The sequence below is a fragment of the Lampris incognitus genome, chromosome 21, assembly GCF_029633865.1.
Source record: "Lampris incognitus isolate fLamInc1 chromosome 21, fLamInc1.hap2, whole genome shotgun sequence".
In the NCBI taxonomy this organism is placed as follows: domain Eukaryota; kingdom Metazoa; phylum Chordata; class Actinopteri; order Lampriformes; family Lampridae; genus Lampris; species Lampris incognitus.
In genome coordinates, this window is record NC_079231.1 from 11,778,765 (window position 1) to 11,801,515 (window position 22,751).

General features: G+C 46.1%; 1 protein-coding gene across 1 annotated transcript in view; it reads left to right on the forward strand.

The window, feature by feature from the left end:
* Nucleotides 1–22,751, forward strand: part of LOC130131374 (microtubule-associated protein tau-like) — a 64,819-nt gene that overhangs the window by 19,436 nt on the left and 22,632 nt on the right. The window contains exons 3-5 of the mRNA XM_056301047.1: nt 4,593–4,667; nt 8,915–9,166; nt 22,440–22,495. Of these exons, the coding sequence (XP_056157022.1) occupies nt 4,593–4,667; nt 8,915–9,166; nt 22,440–22,495 (383 nt within the window). The remainder of the gene's footprint in view (nt 1–4,592; nt 4,668–8,914; nt 9,167–22,439; nt 22,496–22,751) is intronic.

Consider the following 22,751-nt stretch of genomic DNA (forward strand, 5'->3'; position numbering starts at 1 on the left):
TCCCTCACCATCAAAAAGACATGCATGAGGGCGTCTGGCTAGTGTAGCGGTCTCTTCCGTTGCCTCCCTACACGGGGATCACCTGTCTGAATCCCCGCGTTACCTCCGGCTTGATCGGCCATCCCTACAGACACAATTGGCCATGTCTGCGAGTGGGAAGTTGGATGTGGATATGTGTTCTGGTCATTGCACTAGCGCCTCCTTTGGTCGGTTGGGGCGCCTGTTCAGGGGGGAAGGGGGAACTGGGGGGAATAGCGTGATCCTCCCACGCATTACGTCCCCCTGGTGAAACTCCTCACTTTCAGGTGAAAAGAAGCGGCTGGTGACTCCACATGTATTGGAGGAGACATGTGGTAGTCTGCAGCCCTCCCCGGATCAGCAGAGGGGGTGGAGCAGTGACCGGGACAGCTCGGAAGAGTGGGGTAGTTGGCCAGATACAATTGGGGGGAAAATGGGGCAAAAAAAACAAAAGACGTGCATGTTAGGATTAATACTCCTGTCTGTGCCCCTGAGCAAGGCAATAGGAAGAAATAGGTGGAGTTGGTCCCCGGGTGCTGCACAGCAGCTGCCCACTGCTCGTAGCTACACCGCTAAGATGGGGTAAATTCAGAGAGGAATTTCCCCACGGGGATCAATAAAGTATCTCAAATCAAACCATAATTGTGAATTTGATAATGGGATCACAGGCTGTATGAGTCCTCACTGATTGTGATAAAGGTCTCAGTTAAGAGGTCAAAGGTCAACACACTGCTGTCGAGAGATGTGGTGTGTGTTGTTTCCGTTGTCACCACTGTGAAAGAGTGGTGACTTTAGAGAACAGTGTGAGAGAAGCAACAGAAACAGCTCAACAGGAATTGTTTGTAGCGTAGATACGCAGCTGTGTGATCTATCAGGTGGCAAAACGAGGAGATTCAAACTCGTAAACTGTGATTACATGTGTCAGTGTGACTACATGTGTCTGTGATTACATGTGTAACTACATGTGTCTGTGATTACATGTGTAACTACATGTGTCTGTGATTACATGTGTAACTACATGTGTGACTACATGTGTCTGTGATTACATGTGTAACTACATGTGTCAATGTGACTACATGTGTCTGTGACTGCATGTGTAACTACATGTGTCAATGTGACTACATGTGTTACTACATGTGTCAGTGTGATTACGTGTGTGACTACGTGTGTCAGTGTAACTACATGTGTGATTACATGTGTCAGTGTGACTACGTGTGTCAGTGTAACTACATGTGTCAGTGTGATTACATGTGTGATTACATGTGTCAGTGTGATTACGTGTGTCAGTGTGATTACATGTGTGATTACATGTGTCAGTGTGATTACATGTGTGACTATGTGTGTCAGTGTAACTACATGTGTGATTACATGTGTCAGTGTGACTACGTGTGTCAGTGTAACTACATGTGTCAGTGTGATTACATGTGTGATTACATGTGTCAGTGTGATTACATGTGTGATTACATGTGTCAGTGTGATTACGTGTGTGACTATGTGTGTCAGTGTAACTACATGTGTGATTACATGTGTCAGTGTGATTACGTGTGTCAGTGTAACTACATGTGTCAGTGTGATTACATGTGTCAGTGTGATTACGTGTGTGACTACGTGTGTCAGTGTGATTACATGTGTGATTACATGTGTCAGTGTGACTACATGTGTGACTACATGTGTCAGTGTGACTACATGGGTGACTACATGTGTCATTGTGATTACATGTGTGATTACATGTGTCAGTGTGATTACATGTGTGATTACATGTGTCAGTGTGACTACATGTGTCAGTGTGATTACATGTGTGACTACATGTGTCAGTGTGACTACATGTGTGATTACATGTGTCAGTGTGACTACATGTGTCAGTGTGATTACATGTGTGATTACATGTGTCAGTGTGATTACATGTGTGACTACATGTGTCAGTGTGATTACATGTGTGACTACATGTGTCAGTGTGATTACATGTGTGACTACATGTGTCAGTGTGACTACATGGGTGACTACATGTGTCAGTGTGATTACATGTGTGACTACATGTGTCAGTGTGATTACATGTGTGACTACATGTGTCAGTGTGATTACATGTGTGACTACATGTGTCAGTGTGATTACATGTGTGATTACATGTGTCAGTGTGATTACATGTGTGACTACATGTGTCAGTGTGACTACATGTGTGACTACATGTGTCAGTGTGACTACATGTGTGACTATATGTGTCAGTGTGACTACATGGGTGATTACAAGCGTAAGTGTGACTACATGTGTGACTACATGTGTCAGTGTGACTACATGGGTGACTACATGTGTCAGTGTGACTACATGGGTGACTACATGTGTCAGTGTGACTACATGTGTGACTACATGTGTCAGTGTGACTACATGGGTGACTACATGTGTCAGTGTGACTACATGTGTGACTACATGTGTCAGTGTGACTACATGTGTGATTACATGTGTCAGTGTGACTACATGTGTGATTACATGTGTCAGTGTGATTACATGTGTGACTACATGTGTCAGTGTGACTACATGTGTGATTACATGTGTCAGTGTGACTACATGTGTGACTACATGTGTCAGTGTGATTACATGTGTGACTACATGTGTCAGTGTGACTACATGTGTGACTACATGTGTCAGTGTGATTACATGTGTGACTACATGTGTCAGTGTGACTACATGGGTGATTACAAGCGTAAGTGTGACTACATGTGTGACTACATGTGTCAGTGTGATTACATGTGTGACTACATGTGTCAGTGTGATTACATGTGTGACTACATGTGTCAGTGTGATTACATGTGTGATTACATGTGTCAGTGTGATTACATGTGTGACTACATGTGTCAGTGTGACTACATGGGTGACTACATGTGTCAGTGTGATTACATGTGTGACTACATGTGTCAGTGTGATTACATGTGTGACTACATGTGTCAGTGTGATTACATGTGTGACTACATGTGTCAGTGTGATTACATGTGTGACTACATGTGTCAGTGTGATTACATGTGTGATTACATGTGTCAGTGTGATTACATGTGTGACTACATGTGTCAGTGTGACTACATGTGTGACTACATGTGTCAGTTTGACTACATGTGTGACTACATGTGTCAGTGTGACTACATGGGTGATTACAAGCGTAAGTGGGACTACATGTGTGACTACATGTGTCAGTGTGACTACATGTGTGACTACATGTGTCAGTGTGACTACATGTGTGACTACATGTGTCAGTGTGATTACATGTGTGATTACATGTGTCAGTGTGACTACATGTGTGATTACATGTGTCAGTGTGACTACATGTGTGATTACATGTGTCAGTGTGACTACATGTGTGATTACATGTGTCAGTGTGATTACATGTGTCAGTGTGACTACATGTGTGACTACATGTGTCAGTGTGATTACATGTGTGACTACATGTGTCAGTGTGATTACATGTGTGACTACATGTGTCAGTGTGACTACATGTGTGACTACATGTGTCAGTGTGACTACATGTGTGACTACATGTGTCAGTGTGATTACATGTGTGACTACATGTGTCAGTGTGACTACATGTGTGACTACATGTGTCAGTGTGACCACATGTGTGACTACATGTGTCAGTGTGATTACATGTGTGACTACATGTGTCAGTGTGACTACATGTGTCAGTGTGATTACATGTGTGACTACATGTGTCAGTGTGATTACATGTGTGACTACATGTGTCAGTGTGATTACATGTGTGACTACATGTGTCAGTGTGACCACATGTGTGACTACATGTGTCAGTGTGATTACATGTGTGACTACATGTGTCAGTGTGACTACATGTGTCAGTGTGATTACATGTGTGACTACATGTGTCAGTGTGATTACATGTGTGACTACATGTGTCAGTGTGACTACATGTGTCAGTGTGATTACATGTGTGACTACATGTGTCAGTGTGACTACATGGGTGATTACATGTGTCAGTGTGACTACATGTGTGATTACATGTGTCAGTGTGACCACATGTGTGACTACATGTGTCAGTGTGACTACATGTGTGACTACATGTGTCAGTGTGACTACATGTGTGACTACATGTGTCAGTGTGACTACATGTGTCAGTGTGATTACATGTGTGACTACATGTGTCAGTGTGATTACATGTGTGACTACATGTGTCAGTGTGACTACATGTGTGACTACATGTGTCAGTGTGACTACATGTGTGACTACATGTGTCAGTGTGACCACATGTGTGACTACATGTGTCAGTGTGACTACATGGGTGATTACAAGCGTAAGTGTGCCGTCGTTTGGTCCGGTTTGATTTTCTTTGGTGACTCGGTGGTTTGGAGGTCATCCCTGTTTGCTCTCATGAATCATCACAAAGGGACGTTAATCCGATCTCAGAGGATCATCAGATTACATATTTAAACGTACTGCTACACACCTCAACACAGCATATCCAATGTCAGCGCACACACACACACACAGATGAGATTAGGTTTGTGTTTGTCCACCATATCCTTCCTCCCATCCATCCATCGTCTTCCTCGTGTGTGTGTCTCTCTCTCCCTCCACAGTGGATGACTCCGCAAATTTGCCTCCCTCCCCTCCCCCTTCTCCGTCTGCTGAGCAGATCCAGCCCATGGCACAAGGTACACACACACACTCACACTTACACGCACCCTAGTCATGCACAGTGACAGTGTGAGCAGTGGTTAAAGTGTGCTCGTGTGAAAACAGAGGGACAGGTGTTCCTAGCTCCAGTCGACAGGAAGTGTGTGGCTAACAGGACCGTGCATGTGCAGTTATCGTTATCCTGAACCTGAGACGTGCCGTGCATGATGAGTTAAGCTCCTCCTCCTCCTCCTCCTCCTCCTACATAGCCCCCCTCCTTCCTTCCAGTCTGTTTAACATCTTCTCCTGCCAGCCGCGTGCACGTGGGCTGGCATCCCTACTGCTTTTAGGACACCTGCAGCATGTTACTACATCACACACACACACACACACACACACACACCAAGTCTCAATATGTTGTATGTCTTTAAGTTGTCATCGAGGTCCGACAGCTCTCAGATGTCTCAGAGCTTAAACGGTGGACGTGAAAGATAAAACACATGAAGTCAAAACTGTTGCACAAACCTTCATGTCAGACGGCTTCTCAGAATTGTTGTGTAATCTTAACACACAACACATGAGGTCATGCAGGCGTCCAGGTAGCGTAGCAGTTTGGATAAGAATAATAACGTCCCTGCTTCTGGTCCTCTGTCTCTGTCCCTGCTTTTGGACATCCATCCTACGTCTTTCCCTGATATGAAATGTTTCAGTGAAGGGTGTCTGGGTAGCGTGGGGGTCTATTCCGCTGCCTACTAACGCGGGGATCCCCGGTTCGAATCCCCGTCTTACCTCCGGCTTGGTCGGGCGTCCCTACACACACAATTGGCCGTGTCTGTGGGTGGGAAGTCGGATGTGGGTAGGTATACATCTTGATCGCTGCACTAGCGCCTCCTTTGGTCGGTCAGGATGCCTGTTCAGGGGGGAGGGGGAACTGGGGGGAATAGTGTGATCCTCCCACGTGCTACGTCCCCCTGGTGAAACTCCTCACTGTCAGGTGAAAAGAAGTGGCTGGCGACTCCACATGTATGGGAGGAGGCATGTGGTAGTCTGCAGCCCTCCCTGGATCAGCAGAGGGGGTGGAGCAGAGACCGGGATGGCTTGGAAGAGTGGGGTAATTGGCTGGATACAATTGGGGATAAAAAGGGGGGAAATACAAAAAAAAAACATGAGGTTGTACCAAAATGTGACGGGACATGTTGGACTTGGTGTGCATAAACGCTGTCTGTGTTCGGTTCTGGTCCCTGCTTAGTTGAAAAGAAGGGCGTCAGTGGTGTTGCAGCACTGAATCCCAGTCTGTTTTGTGATCCTGCTGCAAGAGCCAAGGCTTTGCTGTCAAGGTCCGTCAGAAAGTCCTTCCTCACTTCGACACCACTGGCTTCTTAAACCCTCCATCTCTTCCTTCTGCATCCACCTCTGTTTGGTCTTCCCACCCTCACTCGTGTTTTATTCCCCCGTCAGACTGGCTTTCAGCTCTCCACACCTCACCACACCTCTCCACACCTCACCACACCTCTCTACACCTCACCACACCTCTCCACACCTCACCACACCTCCCCACACCTCTCCACACCTCTCCACATCTCACCACACCTCTCCACACCTCTCCACACCTCACCACACCTCACCACACCTCACCACACCTCTCCACACCTCTCCACACCTCACCACACCTCACCACACCTCCCCACACCTCTCCACACCTCTCCACATCTCACCACACCTCTCCACACCTCACCACACCTCTCTACACCTCACCACACCTCTCCACACCTCACCACACCTCTCCACACCTCACCACACCTCACCACACCTCTCCACACCTCTCCACACCTCACCACACCTCACCACACCTCCCCACACCTCTCCACACCTCTCCACATCTCACCACACCTCTCCACACCTCACCACACCTCACCACACCTCACCACACCTCACCACACCTCACCACACCTCTCTACACCTCACCACACCTCTCCACACCTCACCACACCTCTCTACACCTCACCACACCTCTCCACACCTCACCACACCTCTCCACACCTCACCACACCTCTCCACACCTCACCACACCTCTCCACACCTCTCCACACCTCAACACACCTCTCCACACCTCACCACACCTCACCACACCTCTCCACACCTCACCACACCTCTCTACACCTCCCCACACCTCTCCACACCTCTCCACATCTCACCACACCTCACCACACCTCACCACACCTCACCACACCTCTCCACACCTCACCACACCTCTCTACACCTCACCACACCTCTCCACACCTCACCACACCTCTCCACACCTCACCACACCTCTCTACACCTCACCACACCTCTCTACACCTCACCACACCTCTCTACACCTCACCACACCTCTCCACACCTCACTACACCTCTCCACACCTCACCACACCTCTCTACACCTCTCCACACCTCACCACACCTCTCCACACCTCACCACACCTCTCCACACCTCACCACACCTCTCCACACCTCACTACACCTCTCCACACCTCACCACACCTCACCACACCTCTCCACACCTCACCACACCTCTCCACACCTCACCACACCTCACCACACCTCTCCACACCTCACTACACCTCTCCACACCTCACCACACCTCTCCACACCTTACCACACCTCTCCACACCTCACCACACCTCTCCACACCTCACCACACCTCTCCACACCTCACTACACCTCTCCACACCTCACCACACCTCACCACACCTCTCCACACCTCACCACACCTCTCCACACCTCACCACACCTCTCCACACCTCACTACACCTCTCCACACCTCACCATCAAGAAACGATGCATTCTGTCCTCCTGTTACTGTCTTTATGTCTGCGCTCAGTGAACTGGCTTTTAACGTCCTGGACAGATGCACTGCATGTGTCACCGGTTTTGATTAATTTCTTTGCTGGCAGCACCACAGCACAAATCCTCCTTCAGTTGCAGGTCCAGTAGAGCTATCTATCTATCTATCTATCTAGCTATCTGTCTGTCTGTCTGTCTGTCTGTCTGTCTGTCTGTCTGTCTGTCTGTCTGTCTGTTTATTTATCTATAAATGACTGGTTTATAACACATGCAGTGTATATATAATGAACATGGGTAACTCAGACAGAATGTATGCAACTATTTTTAAATGATTAAATCTTGTGATGAAATATCCACACACATAGCATAGGACCACCATGTTTAGATTCAACACCTTGTTTTAGCGAGACCACCAAGTGAGAGGCATCCAGAAACTTCATGTCACAGTCATGTCTATGAAATGGTGAACATGAAACACTCTCAAAGTCAGTAACTGTTCTGGACTGAAATGCAAAACCCTGACATTTTTAAGCTCAAATCTGTGATTTTCCCCCCTTAATAAGTGGTTATCTCCATGATAAGTTGGAGTCAGGCTCCATAACACCACTAGTCACCTTCACCATGGGTGGACACACCCTCCAGTCTCTGTATACCACTGCTGAGATGTTTTGACAGGGTAGGATGAACACTGGTGCAGCAGCAAACACGTGCGTGTTGGAAAAAAGACTGAGCTGTGATGCTGATGTGTCTATGACAACTAATATGACAGTACAGCAGTGTTGCCATATAGTGTGATGTAGTTTTTAATACATCACACTGTCTGTGCTAGCTTTGGTCCCAGGATCCATTTTTACAAGGGTGGGACTATTTACTGCTGAGCTCATGGCACACCAGCCACAATGGCTGCTACACCTGTTTTGTAGTCCTGCTACACCTTGTTTGTAGCCCCAGAAAATTCACCCGGTTTGATTGTTATTGTTAGTTCTTCTTCTATAGTTTCCTTTTTGTTGGTGGGCATCAGGTGAGCTGACTGAGAGGTTTAGTCGGCCCCCACTAGCCTGTATATTTAGGACAGATGTGTGATAATAACTCCTATTCAATAGACTGATAACAGTCAAACCGGGTGGAAAGTCAGTGTCGACAGATCTGTTTCTGTCTGCCTCCTACATCCACTACATCAGAACACTGTTCTGCTGGAATTGTGACTGTCCAACAGAATCACCAAATGGTCATCAGGCCTCAAATGGACAGAATAATGAGTTATTAATGCAGAAAACTGCAGATTGCAGCTTTAACCACAGTTATGAGTCAAGCTGACTGCAGCTGGCGTTTTGATTCCATACATGCCATTGTCTCCATCAGAGCTGAAAGTGTCTCATCATTGTGAAGCCATGTAATCCCTGTTGTGTGTTGTCCTCCATGTCTCACTTGTGTCTCCCCCCTCCCCGCCCCCCACCCAAAGAAGAGAGAGTAGAGGTTGTCAGTGCTCGCTCTGCAGAGGAGGAGGAGGAGGATGATGAGAAGGTGGTGGTGGAGGAGGAGGAGGAGGCTCCAGAGGAGCTTCAGCATTATGGGAAGGAGGTGACAGATGAGCAGCCAGGAGTCTTAGGACAGGCAGATTTTATAACACAGCCTCAGGATTTGGCCCGTGAGCCTGAACTCCTCAATGGAGGAAGTCACCGAGCTGAACAAGACAGCACGCCGCAGGAAGAAGGTGTGTGTGGGGTTTACGGGTCTTATTCTCTGAGTGTGCGACTGTGTATGTTTGTGTGTGTGTGTGTGTGTGTGTGTGTGTGTGAGAGAGAGACAAGACAGTGAGTGTGTGTGTGTGTGTGTGTGTGTTTTTGTTGTGAGACAGTTTGCAGGAGCATGCGGGTTTAGAAATCTTTGCACAAGTGTGTGTGTATACGTGAGCGTGCACATGGGTGAATGTGTCTGCAACTGCAAATCTTTCTGTGTGTGTGATTGTGTGTGTGTGTCTGTGTGTGTGTGTGTGCACATATGGTATGTCTGTCTGTACACTACGTACTGTGCATGTTCCTTTTGTGCTCTGTTAAATGGGCACTAAGTGTTTTTTTATGCTGAATTATCAGACGTGATGCAAACAGGCTTCACCGCCAGTCTGTCCCTTCAGCTTTGAGATCCTGTGCTTATGCTGTGATATCCAAAGTTTCTGTTTGCAAAAACGAGACTTCACATCGGCATATTGCTTTTTCTTTTTTTTTTTTTTTGCTTCTTCCACGTTAAGCATAACCATTCGCTTCCTCATCCAAGGGGCACTCCTGATACTGCCTTGATCAACCCGCTCGGAGTTGATCACTCCTTCACAGTACTGTTTGCCAGCTACATTACAAATGTACAGGTCATCTGAGATGTCAAGAACTGTAGTTCATGTGTTTCCAGATTTAGTTGTTACCATACTCTGCCTCTGTGTGGGTCTTTTATGTCAGGACATTATTTCGCACGATGGATCTTTGAGTACTCCTGCCCGTGTGGTTCCCTCGTGGGACACAGCTCTGTATATATTTATTTTATGTCTTTTTTCTGTCATTTGTTTTTCGTTTCAATGTTGCTGTCATTCCACCCTGAGGTAAAAGATGAATCTTTGTTTTCCTATTGTTACTAATGCCACACCTAACACATTACAGTCCACCCTCATTCAGCATACATATTCATGTATATAGTTATAAGATTTATCCTCATTTCAATAGTTATGCAATTTCTATTTGGAAATCGATATAATGGAATGACAAATAAGAGCTGATCAATTTGCTTCTGTGCATATTTTCATCAAACATTATTTTAACACGATTTCAGACTTATCTGTATTTACAGTAGTTGCTCAAAGTAACCTATTAATGAATTGTCCCCCTTATGGTGTTGTGATTGGGTTTTTAGTGGTGTTTTTTCAAACACAAGTGAATTGCAATAGGAATTCAATATCACTGTGTACATCGATTTTTCCTATCATCCAGCCCATTCTCTCATTCCAACTTTGCACGCTATCCAAGGTGCTTTGAACCTTCATGCTACCGTTCCCTGCCTCTGAAAGAGATTGTGCTCTGTGTTTTGCTTGATGGAGAGCTCCTGTTTCTATGTGCAGAAAGGGCTTGACTTGGCTTGACTGCACTGCCTAGCTTGTATGGATGCTGCAAGCGGCGCTGTTTGCTAAACACTTACTAGCCCAGAGCTGTTCAGTTAACCTTCAAACTCACAGCCCAGCTGCCGGAGTCTGGGGAGGGCTTCAGCACATCGGCCAGTGTGCCTGCTGTAAAAGAACACCAACTACAAGAGGTGGCAACACATGAGAAACTGGCACCAACCTACACTGAGGCAGAAACACCTGAAGGACAAGAACAAGCCTTGGTAGGGTCAACCCTTCCCTTGCTGAGTGACAGAGAGTTTTCTAAGACCCATTCAACACAACAACAAAACACCCAAGATGCACCAAAACAGACAGAAGATATTAAGTCCAAAACCACAGCAGATGAACAACAGTTGGCCGCTGAACAGCCCTCACATCTTGCTGCAGAGCAAGTAGAGGGGGATGTCTTGCCAAACAAGTCTGAGAGCCCCAAGACTGAAAACAAGGAGAAATTGGCAGCAGTGGAAAGAGTGAATGAGGATGACAAAAAAGGCAGTGGAAAAATCAGAATGCACGAGACTGATGAGAAGATAGAGGATTCAAGACAAGAGACTCCCAAGCAGCATTCTGATCATGACACTGAGTCAAAAGTTACACCCAGCATTTTTACAACGGACGTGTCAGGAGAGGAAACTTACTTTGAAACGTCGGCACAAAGCCATGCGGAGGAGACACTGCAGACACAGAATTACTATGAACTCAGCACTGTGACTGAGATGAAGCAAAGTCCAGAGGAAAAAGTGGATGATCTGAAAACCTCATTAAGTGATCAGGAATACGATCGAATTGATCAGAAAGTGACGAGTGACAGTGTCACACAGAGACCAGGGAATGAGGTTAGTTTGTGTCTTGGTAAAATGCCTTTTGAGCCAAGAAACATCCCCCTTAACACAACTGTTGGGTCCGTAGTAGACCAAACAACAGAGGTAGACAGCTCAAGAACCGCCTCTGATTCTGTTGGCCCGGTCAGTGAAGGTTCTGACAAATTGGTGGAAAGCCATTCACCCATGTCACCTCCATCTCTATCCATTACCCTGACCCCCACCATCTACCCTGAAGATGTCCCCAAAAAGGCAGAGGGATTTGAGAAACCCTCGGCTGAGGACAGCTCCACATTTGAACCATCGAGCGCTCTCTCTGAGATGCTGGACCTGGCAGGAGCCCTGCCCCGACTGTCACTGGAGAGGCGGGAACTTGACCAGATGAGGCGAAGGTCTGTTCCTGCTAATGTGTCGGCTTTGGTCGGGAGCTCTCTGGCCAAGCTCACCTTGGTAGAGCAAACCTCAAAAGTGTTGGGGAAAGAAAGCCAGCAAGAGGAACTGGGATACTGTGTGTTTAGTGAGTATTCCGGCCCCATGCCATCCCCAGCTGACCTGCCCAGTCCTGGAGACTCCCCCCAATGTTTCCCCTGTATGGAAGAAGAAGGTGAAGAGGAACTGGGAGCCAATGTGGACAGAGACATGGGAAAAGTTGGAGCACAAGAACCGGACCAGAAAGAAATCCTCTCTGATGTTTCCCAGAAGTGTTTGGTTGAGAAGAAAGATGCGGCGGGAGCGCCGGTGAAGTCCAACATGATCCTCGAGCGAGCCGTGCCGAGCGGCATGAAACCCGATCGCCTGAGGATCCCTGTGACAGCATCAAAAGACCGCCTGACAGAGTTTCGCTTGGAGACTGGCTTACCCGACGACATCAAGATCCAAGCTATACCAGAGGTTGAGGTGGAAAATGATCCCTCCAGAGAGGCATCCCCAATCCCACCAGATGGTTCATTTACATTCAGCAACAGCGAAAATGGAGGCAGGGTTCTTCAGCCTCCCACCACACCTAAGTCCCTGGCGGATGCATCACCAGAACCTGAAGTCACGGAGGATGAAAGAGGGAAGGCTCTAACACGTGAGGTCAGTACAGAGAAGACTCCAGAATCTGAGAGCTACAAGGATAAACCAACAAAGTTGGATGATGAGATGCATAAATCTGTCCAGGAACATGAAAAAGAAAAGAAGAGTGAGGGATCAGAGACGGCAAAGACAGAACCTCCCTTAGCAACAGCAGACTCTTTAGAAAAGAAAACAAGAAAAGAACAGGAGACCATTTTAAGTAAAAATGAGATGACACCAACAACAACAAAAGAAAAAAAAGAAATTCAACAGCCAGAGATACCAGGTGCTGTTCGCTGGGTGAATATCGAGGAGCCTGGTGATGGGAAAAATGTCCGAAACCGCTCGGAGGAGACGACTCAAAAGAAAGACTCAGCGAGGCTTCAGGTTTTCTCCCCAGTTATCATCATTCCTCAGGCGCAGGTAGAGGAAGATGCTGAGGGAGAGGAGGATGTTGAGCTCGGCAAAGAACCTCTGGAAATCATGGAGGAAACTGAAGGTTCTACGCTCCCTAAAGCTCAAGCAGAGGAGCATCTCTCCATGGAGGAGGTGAAGGACAAACCTGACAAAGAGGAGTTGAGGGTGGTGGAAGCGGTGGAGGCGATGGAAGAGGCACCAAAAACTGTAGCAGGTGATTCGAGTCACAGCACTCAGATGACTGACGAGGGAGGACAAGCCACAGACAGCTCCCACCTGTCTGTCTGCCCCGACCATGACCAGGCACCCACTCCTCTGCAGGGAGGGGAAGACAAGGAGACGGGAGGTGAAGAGAAGGTGGCAGAGGAGGTGAGGACAGCCGAGGAGGGAGGCGAGAAAGAGAAAGGGGAGGAAAGACAAGTAGAAGATGAGCCAACAGAGAATGCAGACAAGCTGAGGTCAATTGAGAAGGTTGAAGAGAAACGAGAAGAGGCGGTGAAGAAAAAGGAGGTGAAAAAAGAGGTGGAGCACATGGGAGAGGCAGATGAGTCCATAGAGTGTGGTGGAAAGAAGGAGGAAACATGTGACACCCTCGACCAGAACCGTCAGACAGACGACGATGAAACTAACATGGATGTCTCTGCTCTGGAAACAGACAGTGGATGGATTGACTCACAAGGTACTGAGATTTTAAACTGCCACCTAACAACATCAATAATAATAACAATAATGATAATGATAATGTAAGGTAAAAAATAAAAATGTACTGTTGTAACATGTAACAAATAGAAGAAGGACAGACCAGAGGATAGTGAAAGGAGATTTCAAAACAAATCAAAGTATAATGATGGTGCCAGTGAAGACGGTTGTATATTTTAAAGGCGAAATGCCTTGAACCAGATCTGGTCTTGAGGCTTGACTTGGGAAATATCAGAGAGATGAAGGTGTTTACATACATCTGGAATAAATAATTAAAAGCATCTGTAATATATGTAAGATAGCATTAGATGCAGGTATTTGTGAAAAAGTAATCAATCAAATCTTAAATTATGGCCAAAAATGGGAAGCAGGACCGCCTGTTCTTATATCTGAAGAGCAGTTTAATGAGTAATTTGATTTATTTTCCAGTTAAACAGAGGATTCAGACTAGTTTGTAGTTCACTGCTATGTGTGTATGTGAAATGTACCTGTAGCGGAATTGATCCTACTGGAATCTGTTTATCATCACAAAGCTTTCCATGGTCAGTTGATTTAAATGTATGTTATTCATACCTTTATACCTGCGTGTCAGACACAAGTGAGGACTCCTGACTCCGTCCTTGTCCACTGCAGATGATGCAAACAGGGTCTTGACTGAGCAAATTGAAGCCATTCCTCAGAACAGGACTTTATCTGGGTTGGACCGACCCGCCAGGCGGGTGCCGGGCCGAGGAAAAGGCGGTTCTGAAACGACAGAGAAAAAACCAAGCCGCAGAGAAACCAGCCACCATTCCAGAGAGGACATGAAGAAGAGAAAAGGTTTCAATTTGGTGCAGTAACTTTGAGTTTTGACAGTAAAGCAGTGCCATTTTGATTTAGATTCTAGTGTTGCGTTCATTGTGTTGACTGTGGAGTTTGTAATCTCAGTTAATCCCTGTTTCTCCTCTCTGCTAGCGGGCATGCGGAGGGCTGACCAGAGTAAGGTGTCAGTCCTTCAGGGCCGCTCTCCGTCTCGAAAAAGAGTAGTCAAAGTGGCGGCCAGACAGCCTAGGCCCGCTCTGCTTCACGGCTCTGCTAGACGCAAGGCCACAGGTGACCATGCCTCACTGGAACCCAGAGCCATGGATAGAGAGAGTGCAACCAGTTTTTACTTTAAAGAGCCAATCCGCTTATTTTAATTCAGTTTTATTGTGTAATAATAATGTAAGGAGGCTTTATTTTCAGTTTCAGAAGCATTTTTTGATTTGTTATAACTTTTTTAGCCCCCCCCCCTCTGAACACAGACAATTCACAGCAGATTGATTTCACAAGACTCTTAATTGATAGCTAAACTCGCTTACTAGCATGATGTTGCTAGACAACTGTTCATAAAACAGACTGACTGATAGACGGATGATGACAATTCATTCCAATCAAGTCAAAGTATTTGATGATGAAAAGACATGCATGTTAGGGTTAATACGCCTGTCTGTGCCCCTGAGCAAGGCAGTGGGAAGAGATAACTGGAGTTGGTCCTCGGGTGCTGCACGGTCGCTGCCCAGTGCTCCAAGCTACACAGCTAGGATGGGTGAAATGCAGAGCATAATTTCCCCACGGGAACCAAGTATATCAAAATCCCCCCCCCCCCCCCAAAAAAAAATCAAAACCAGGAGGAAAGTTTCTCAAAAGGGCTTTAGTCATAGTTTCACAGTTTTAATATTTTGGATTACTTTACATTAACAAGCCTCCTCTTAAAAACGATATCAGATTATAAGAGATGGTTTTCATCGGACTGGATGAAACTATGTGAACCTAAAAAGTGAACCATGACTCTTAAACCTTGGCCCTCTGACCACCCTTCTCTCGTCAGGGGAAAAAAAGCAAACTACCAGCGTAGTTTACTGAGTCCTCTGCTATAGTACTGCAAAAGTTAGCTATGACAGTTCCAGCTCTGCAGCAAACATTAAGACGCTAGTCCAGCCGAGGCAACGCAGCGAGCACACAGCATGGAGAGACTGAGTTATCACCAGAACAAAAAACAGCCAGTATCTAAAAGCAAAATGCAAATCCTCCTTACAGTTAATCACACCATCACACAAACTGTGTGTGTGTGTGTGTGTGTGTGTGTGTGTGTGTGTGTGTGTGTGTGTGTGTGTGTGTGTGTGTGTGTGTGTGTGCACTTCAGTGGAATATGGTGACACCGGGTTGGGGTGCAAAACCCATGACAGGCACCCCCTCCTACCGCACAACATCAACAAAAGCACACGTAGCCTACACATCATGACAGCACACACACAGCCAAGCAACCATTAGCTACCGACACTTCAGGACCACGGACAGTGAACAGCGATCCTGACATTTCGGAACCCACCACCACAAACGAGCAATATTGTTTTTAATAATATTATTAGGCTGACACAGTGGCCTATTAAATATATATTTTACGATAAATTTGCATACTGACCACTGAGTTGGTAAATTTACAGATTGACCGGTAATTCTGCATACTGACCGTTTCCCCAAATAAACCTTAACATATACAAAACGGTGGCAGCAGTGGCCAGAATAAACTCATATTGCACAGCAGCCTATTAGAGTTTAAATAACTCACCAAACTAAGATCTGGTGTAGGTCTTCCTTTGCCGATTAACTCCAACTTTTCATTAAAAGCTGAAAACAGCGTCGCTAATACATTCGCAATGATGTCCTCCTCACTAGCATTAACATTACTCGTGGCTTCCATTGTGAACCAGCAGGCTAACTAGCTTGCTAGTTCATTGGCATTTTTATTTCACTAGCTTGTGATTCGTGTTCCCCTGCAGGGGGTGGAACTGGTCATAAAGTTAGCAATAACAAAGCCCAACCATTTAGAGGGAAGATATACTACAACTACTACTACTACTACAACTAGTACTACTTCCGGCTCCTTTCGTTAGGGGTCGCCACAGCGGATAATCCGTTTCCATTTCTTCCTGTCCTCTGCATCTTCATCTGTCACTCCAGCCACCTGCATGTCCTCCCTCACCACATCCATAAACCTCCTCTTTCGCCTTCCTCTTCTCCTCTTCCCTGGCAGCTCCATATTCAGCATCCTTCTCCCATTATACCCAGCATCTCTCCTCCATACATGCCCAAGCCATCTCAGTCTTGCCTCTCTTGCTTTGTCTCCAAACCGTCCACCCTGAGCTGTCCCTCTAATGTACTTCTTCCTAATCCTGTTCTTCTTTGTCATTCCCAACTAAAATCTTAGCAGCTTCAATTCTGCCACCTCCAGCTCCGCCTCCTGTCTTTTCGTCCGTGCCACTGTCTCCAAACCATATAACATAGCTGGTCTCACAACCATCTTGTAAACCTTCCCTTTAACTCTTGCTGGTACCAGCTCTTGCTGATATCAGGGTGGTTCACTTGACAGAGACGGCCCTCCTTGCAGTGACAAAATCGCTGCACTCTGCGAGAGCAAACTCTCTTTCCTCTGTCCTGATACTCCTGGACCTGTCAGCTGCATTCGACACAGTGAACCACCAGATCCTCCTCTCGACCCCCGTGGGGCTGGGTGTCACAGGCTCTGCACTCTCAATGTTTGTATCCTACCTGACGGGTCGCTCCTACCAGGTGACAAGGAGGGGATCTGTGTCGGAGCCTCGCAGACTGACTACAGGCGTTCCACAGGGTTCGGTTCTGGGTCCTCTCCTTTTCTCCCTGTACATGACATCCCTGGGTTCTGTTATTCGCTCGCATGACTTCTCTTACCATTGTTATGCCGATGACACCCAGCTGATCTTGTCTTTTCCTCCCTCTGATACACAAGTAGAGACACGCATTGCTGCGTGCTTGACTGACATCTCGGAGTGGATGGCAACACACCACCTGAAGCTCAATCTGGACAAGACAGAGCTGATGATCCTCCCGGGGAAAGGTTGCCCGCACCGAGACCTGGCCATCACCATTGACAACACCGTGGTGATGCCAACTCTGACTGTGAGGAATCTGGGTGTGATCCTGGACGACCAACTGTCGTTTGCTGCAAACGTTGCATTGGTTGCTTGCTCCTGCAGATTTCTCCTCTATAACATTAGGAGGATTCACCCATTCCTAACCGACTAGTTGGCACAGGTGCTCATCCAGGCTCTGGTCATCTCCCGGCTGGACTACGGCAATTCTCTCCTTGCTGGCGCCCCGGCGTCAGCCATCAGACTTCTGGAGCTTGTTCAGAAAGCTACAGCTCGTCTGGTGTTCAACCGCCCTAAGTTCTCCCACACAACTCCCCTTCTCATGCCCCTACACTGGCTCCCAGTAGCTGCTCGCATCCAGTTTAAGACTCTGGTGCTAGCCTACAGGGCAGTGAAAGGAACAGCTCCTTCCTATCTGCAGGCCATGGTCAAGCCCTACACCCCCGCCCGACTACTTCGGTCTGCTGCCTCGGGAAGCCTGGTTGCCCCGTCGCTCAGAGGCCCCTGCTGCCGATCGACCCGGTCAAGGCTCTTTTCTGTCCTAGCCCCACAGTGGTGGAATGAACTCCCCACTGATGTCAGGACAGCAGTCGCTGCCCATCTTTAGGTACAGGTTGAAAACTCACCTCTTCAAGAACTACTACCCTGTTACTTGTTCTTAGGACTTATTGTATTCACTCATAAAAAAAAATCTCTTTCTTGCGCTTTTACTTTAGCACTGGTTTTACTCTTAGATGCTTGTTTAGATGCACGTATTATCTCTGATGACTAGTAGTTCTCCTGATTTCCTACATTAAATTCACTTATTGTAAATCGCTTTGGATAAAAGCATCGGCTAAATGACTGTAATGTAATGTAATGTACCCTTCTGTCACAAATCACTCCTGACACTCTTCTCCACCCACTCCACCCTGCCTGCACTCTCTCTCTTCTTCACCTCTCCTCTGCACTCCCCGTTACGTTGGACAGTTGACCCCAAATATTTAAACTCATATTCCTTCGTCACCTCTACTCCTTGCATCCTCACCATTCCACTGTCCTCCCTTTCATTCATACATATGTATTCCATCTTGCTCCTGCTGACTTTCATTCCTCTTCTGTCCAATGCATAACTCCACCTCTCCAGGCTCTCCTCAACCTGCTCCCTACTCTCACTACAGATCACAATGTCATCCACGAACATCCTAGTCCACGGAGACTCCTGCCTGATCTTGGCCATCAACCTGTCCATCATCATTGCTAACAAGAAAGGGCTCAGAGCCAATCCTTGATATAATCCCACCTCCACCTTGAATCCATCTGTCATTCCAACCACACACCTCACCACTGTCACACTTCCCTCATACATATCCTGCACCACTCCTACATACTTCTCTGCAACTCACAACTTCCTCATACAATACCACACCTCCTCTCTCGGCACCCTGTCATATGCTTTCTCTAAATCCACAAAGACACAATGTAACTCCTTCTGGCCTACTCTATACTTCTCCAACAACATTCTCAAAGCAAACATCACATCTGTGGTGCTCTTTCATGGCATGAAACCATACTGCTGCTCGCTGATCGTCACCTCTCCTCTTAACCTAGCTTCTATTACTCTTTCCCATAGCTTCATGCTGTGGCTGATCAACTTTATACCTCTGTAGTTACTACAGTTCTGTACATCTCCCTTAATCCTGAAAATCGGTATCAGTATACTTCTTCTCCACTCCTCAGGCATCCTCTTGCCTTCCAAGATTGTGTTAAACAATCTAGTTAAAACCCCCACTGCCATCTCTCCTAAACATCTCCATGCCTCCACAGGTATTTAGAGGGAAGATATGATTGATCAATTGTATGTAATTTGAAAATACTCTCTCATTGAATTACTATAGCTCGGACCCCTGTAAAATTATAGTTGGACCGCCGGTAACAGAGCAGAAAGCGTAACATTTTCTTCCTCGCAACTGCAGAGGCAGCAAAATTCCGATAGGGAGACAAAAGAGCTTCTTTCATCTAACCCTTCACATTCCAACACAAACTGATAGGCAGGTTTGAAAGGGTTTATTTCCTCAGAAACATTTTGTTTAGATGTTGATGTCAAATTATTAATTCATAAAATAAAAGTAGAACTGATTACTTTTTAAGCATTATTTTTTTTAATATCGTAAGCCCCCTCTGAGGGCTTAGAGGCCCCTGACGGTTCCCCTCTGGTGAACCTGTAAGCCCAAGGAGTTTTTTAAAGAGACTAGTACTACCAAAGAGTTTTGTTTTTGTTTTTTGTTTTTGCAATAATGGACAATAAGTTGATGCAATTTGTAAGGTCCGTTGTCAGTAGTGAGATACCGAATATAATAAGACAGATGCTTATAACAATAAATACTCAAAGTCTTTAGGAGTTATATGACTTGCATGCAGTGGTTAGTTAGCAGGTCGTATGTACTGAATAAATAGTTTTCACAGGAGTAATGTATATGTACATTTTAAAAGTGACAATTACAGAGTACTGTGTATGTATAGCAGCTAGCAAAGCCAACTTTGTGTTAGCTGCTTTACATAAATAATCTCAATTTAAATGCATCTTCAGCCAGGAAGATTCTTGTATTAAGAAGTAATACACTTCCAAATTAGTTTTTTGATGTAAAGCAGCCTTTCCCGGGTGGCTGCTGATCTGAAACTCCATACTGACACTTTGAAGGGCAAATAGTTTTGTAAACATGGTGGTTATTGAAAAATGGCCGTCTCTCTCTCTATCAATGGCATTTGTAGAACCATGCAGGTGAAATGTAGCTGGCAAACATCATGTGCTGCACTTCCAAAACTAATTTTTTCGTCTTTCTTCTTTTGCTACATTTGGACTTGATTTATTTCATTTTTATTTTGTTGCCGTTCATTTTTCTGTGTCAATTTATGAACATTGCCTGTTATTTGGTTTCCATCTTTTATATCTGCCATTGATACTGCTGATGTTTTGAATGGAGATCGGGTGTAGATGTATTTTTCTTTTGTTCTGATTTGTTTTATGAAGAACATTTTCTTCAATGTGTGTGCAATGGACGGTACTTAATGTTTGATTGACACACTTCAACTGCCCTGCTCAGTGAATGATGCCACCTGTTGTCTGATTTATTACATATTATGATAGGGTTAAGGTTGGGCCTAAGGTGTCAATCACATATTGAGCATCGTCCGTCCTTAATACCTTGTCCTGTCAGCCCACCATGTGGGTCTTTTCAGACTGGCTGCTTGTTCAAGTCCGGGTGTTGTGGGAACTTGATGAATGAGAGCTGCTGCATTTGTACCAACCTGTCTGATCTAACTGATGCTTGTTGCTGGTCCACATTAAAGGTCTGTGTGTGGTCATGCTCATTAAATCCACATAGGGATGTGTATTTATCAGAGGAGGCTGGTCCATAGAGGAGAGGCGGTTGCTCCTTCTCTATTTTTGAGAGGCAAGATGGAGATCAAAATATAAAAAAGAGGAATTGGTTGAATTAAGTCATTACCAAATCTCCGTATCATTTATAAAATAATTTTCCTCTTTTCTTTGGGAAAAAAAAAGCCATTATTGAAATTCTTATTAAAATGTTTCAACAGCGACATCTGCAGGCCAGAGGGGAAAGGGCAGCCTGTGTAAATGTGGGGCGGAGGAGGAGGACGGGCCAGCGCCGTGTGCCTCCTCCTCCTCCTGCTGTCCTCCTTAGGGCGGGATCTCTTACGTCAATTTAATGTACTTTTTTTTTCCTCTCGCGCTAATCTGTTATTGGCCACGGTCCAATGGAGGACGTCCTCTCTAACCAATCAACAACCAGGACAGAATATCGGTCCAATGATCATTTCCAAATTTCGTCTATTGAACAACAGAACATTTTACAGAAAAACAAGTTTTTAGTATTAGCACATATCAGATTCAGTGTAATTATGCAACTACGTGGAAAGAATACATTAAGAGTATCAGACAGTTACAGAGGCAAATAAATGATAATGAAATAAATGATAATAAAAACAAAGAACAGACACACAACAAAACGTCTCCAGTGTTGCACTGTGGGTAAAGCGACAGATCGATTCTTACATTAAAACCTGAAAATGGCGAACTGCTTTTAGGCCCAAAACTAAAAATGACATTTAAGTCAGGCCTTTTCAACTGAGGCCAACATTTCATTTTTTCAGTTTTACGTTTCGCTTTTTGCTAATCGCGCAGGAGCGAGCTACCTGCGTTAGCCGGCGCGACAGCTAGCTTGTTGTAGCGGCCCCGAAAGACTAAAAGCTAACGGCGAGAATTGATGGGGACAGTGGTGCTGCTGCTGCTGCTGCTGCTCACCAGACAATTAACGCCAGCGGGGGTAACAGAGACATGGATGCAGACGCAGAGTGGGGGGGGGGGTAACAGAGACATGGATGCAGACGCGGGGGGGGGGTGACAGAGACATGGATGCAGACACAGAGTGGGGGGGTAAAAGAGGCATGGATGCAGAGGGGAGGGGGGGTGACAGGCATGGATGCAGACGCAGACTGGGGGGGTAACAGGCATGGATGCAGACGCAGAGTGGGGGGGTAACAGAGACATGGATGCAGACACAGAGAGTGGGATGGGGAAGAACATCCTGTGGATTATTTGTTGGCATAGTCATTCCACCACAATTTGGGATTACGCAGAAAAAGCGAGGATCAAGACTGCTTAATTCTTGGTTGAGTAGGAAAGTGAAGATCAGTAGCCAACTGGTGTAAAATAACAACGTCGTGGGTTGGTTTTTCTCCTGTCCTCACCAATTTTTTGAGTCACCAGCCGCCACTGGTATGTATTTGTGTGGGGGTGATTGTGTTAATGCATTTGTGTGTCTTGTGCGTGTGCTGGTTCAGTTTTGGAACGCTTGCGGAGTATCTCCCCCTGCTGGTTGATTTCTGATCATTGAAGTGTTTTTGTTTGATCCTCAGCTATGGAGAGCCGTCAGCCCCTCAGCGTGGCTCACCAGTCCAGGGAGAGGACCACTGTAAGTTACACACATACACACCACACCCCTACACACTAATGTGGACATACATGCACACAAAAACAGACATACAGGCATGCTCACATAAGCCCCTGTGTGCACATAACACAAACACACACATGCAAAAAATACAAAAAAGTATGCAGAAATTTGCAGGATTATTCTTGCACGTAACTCACTGATGGCTATTCAAAGACATTTTCCCTTTTTTATGTTCACACATACACACACATACACACACACACACACACACACA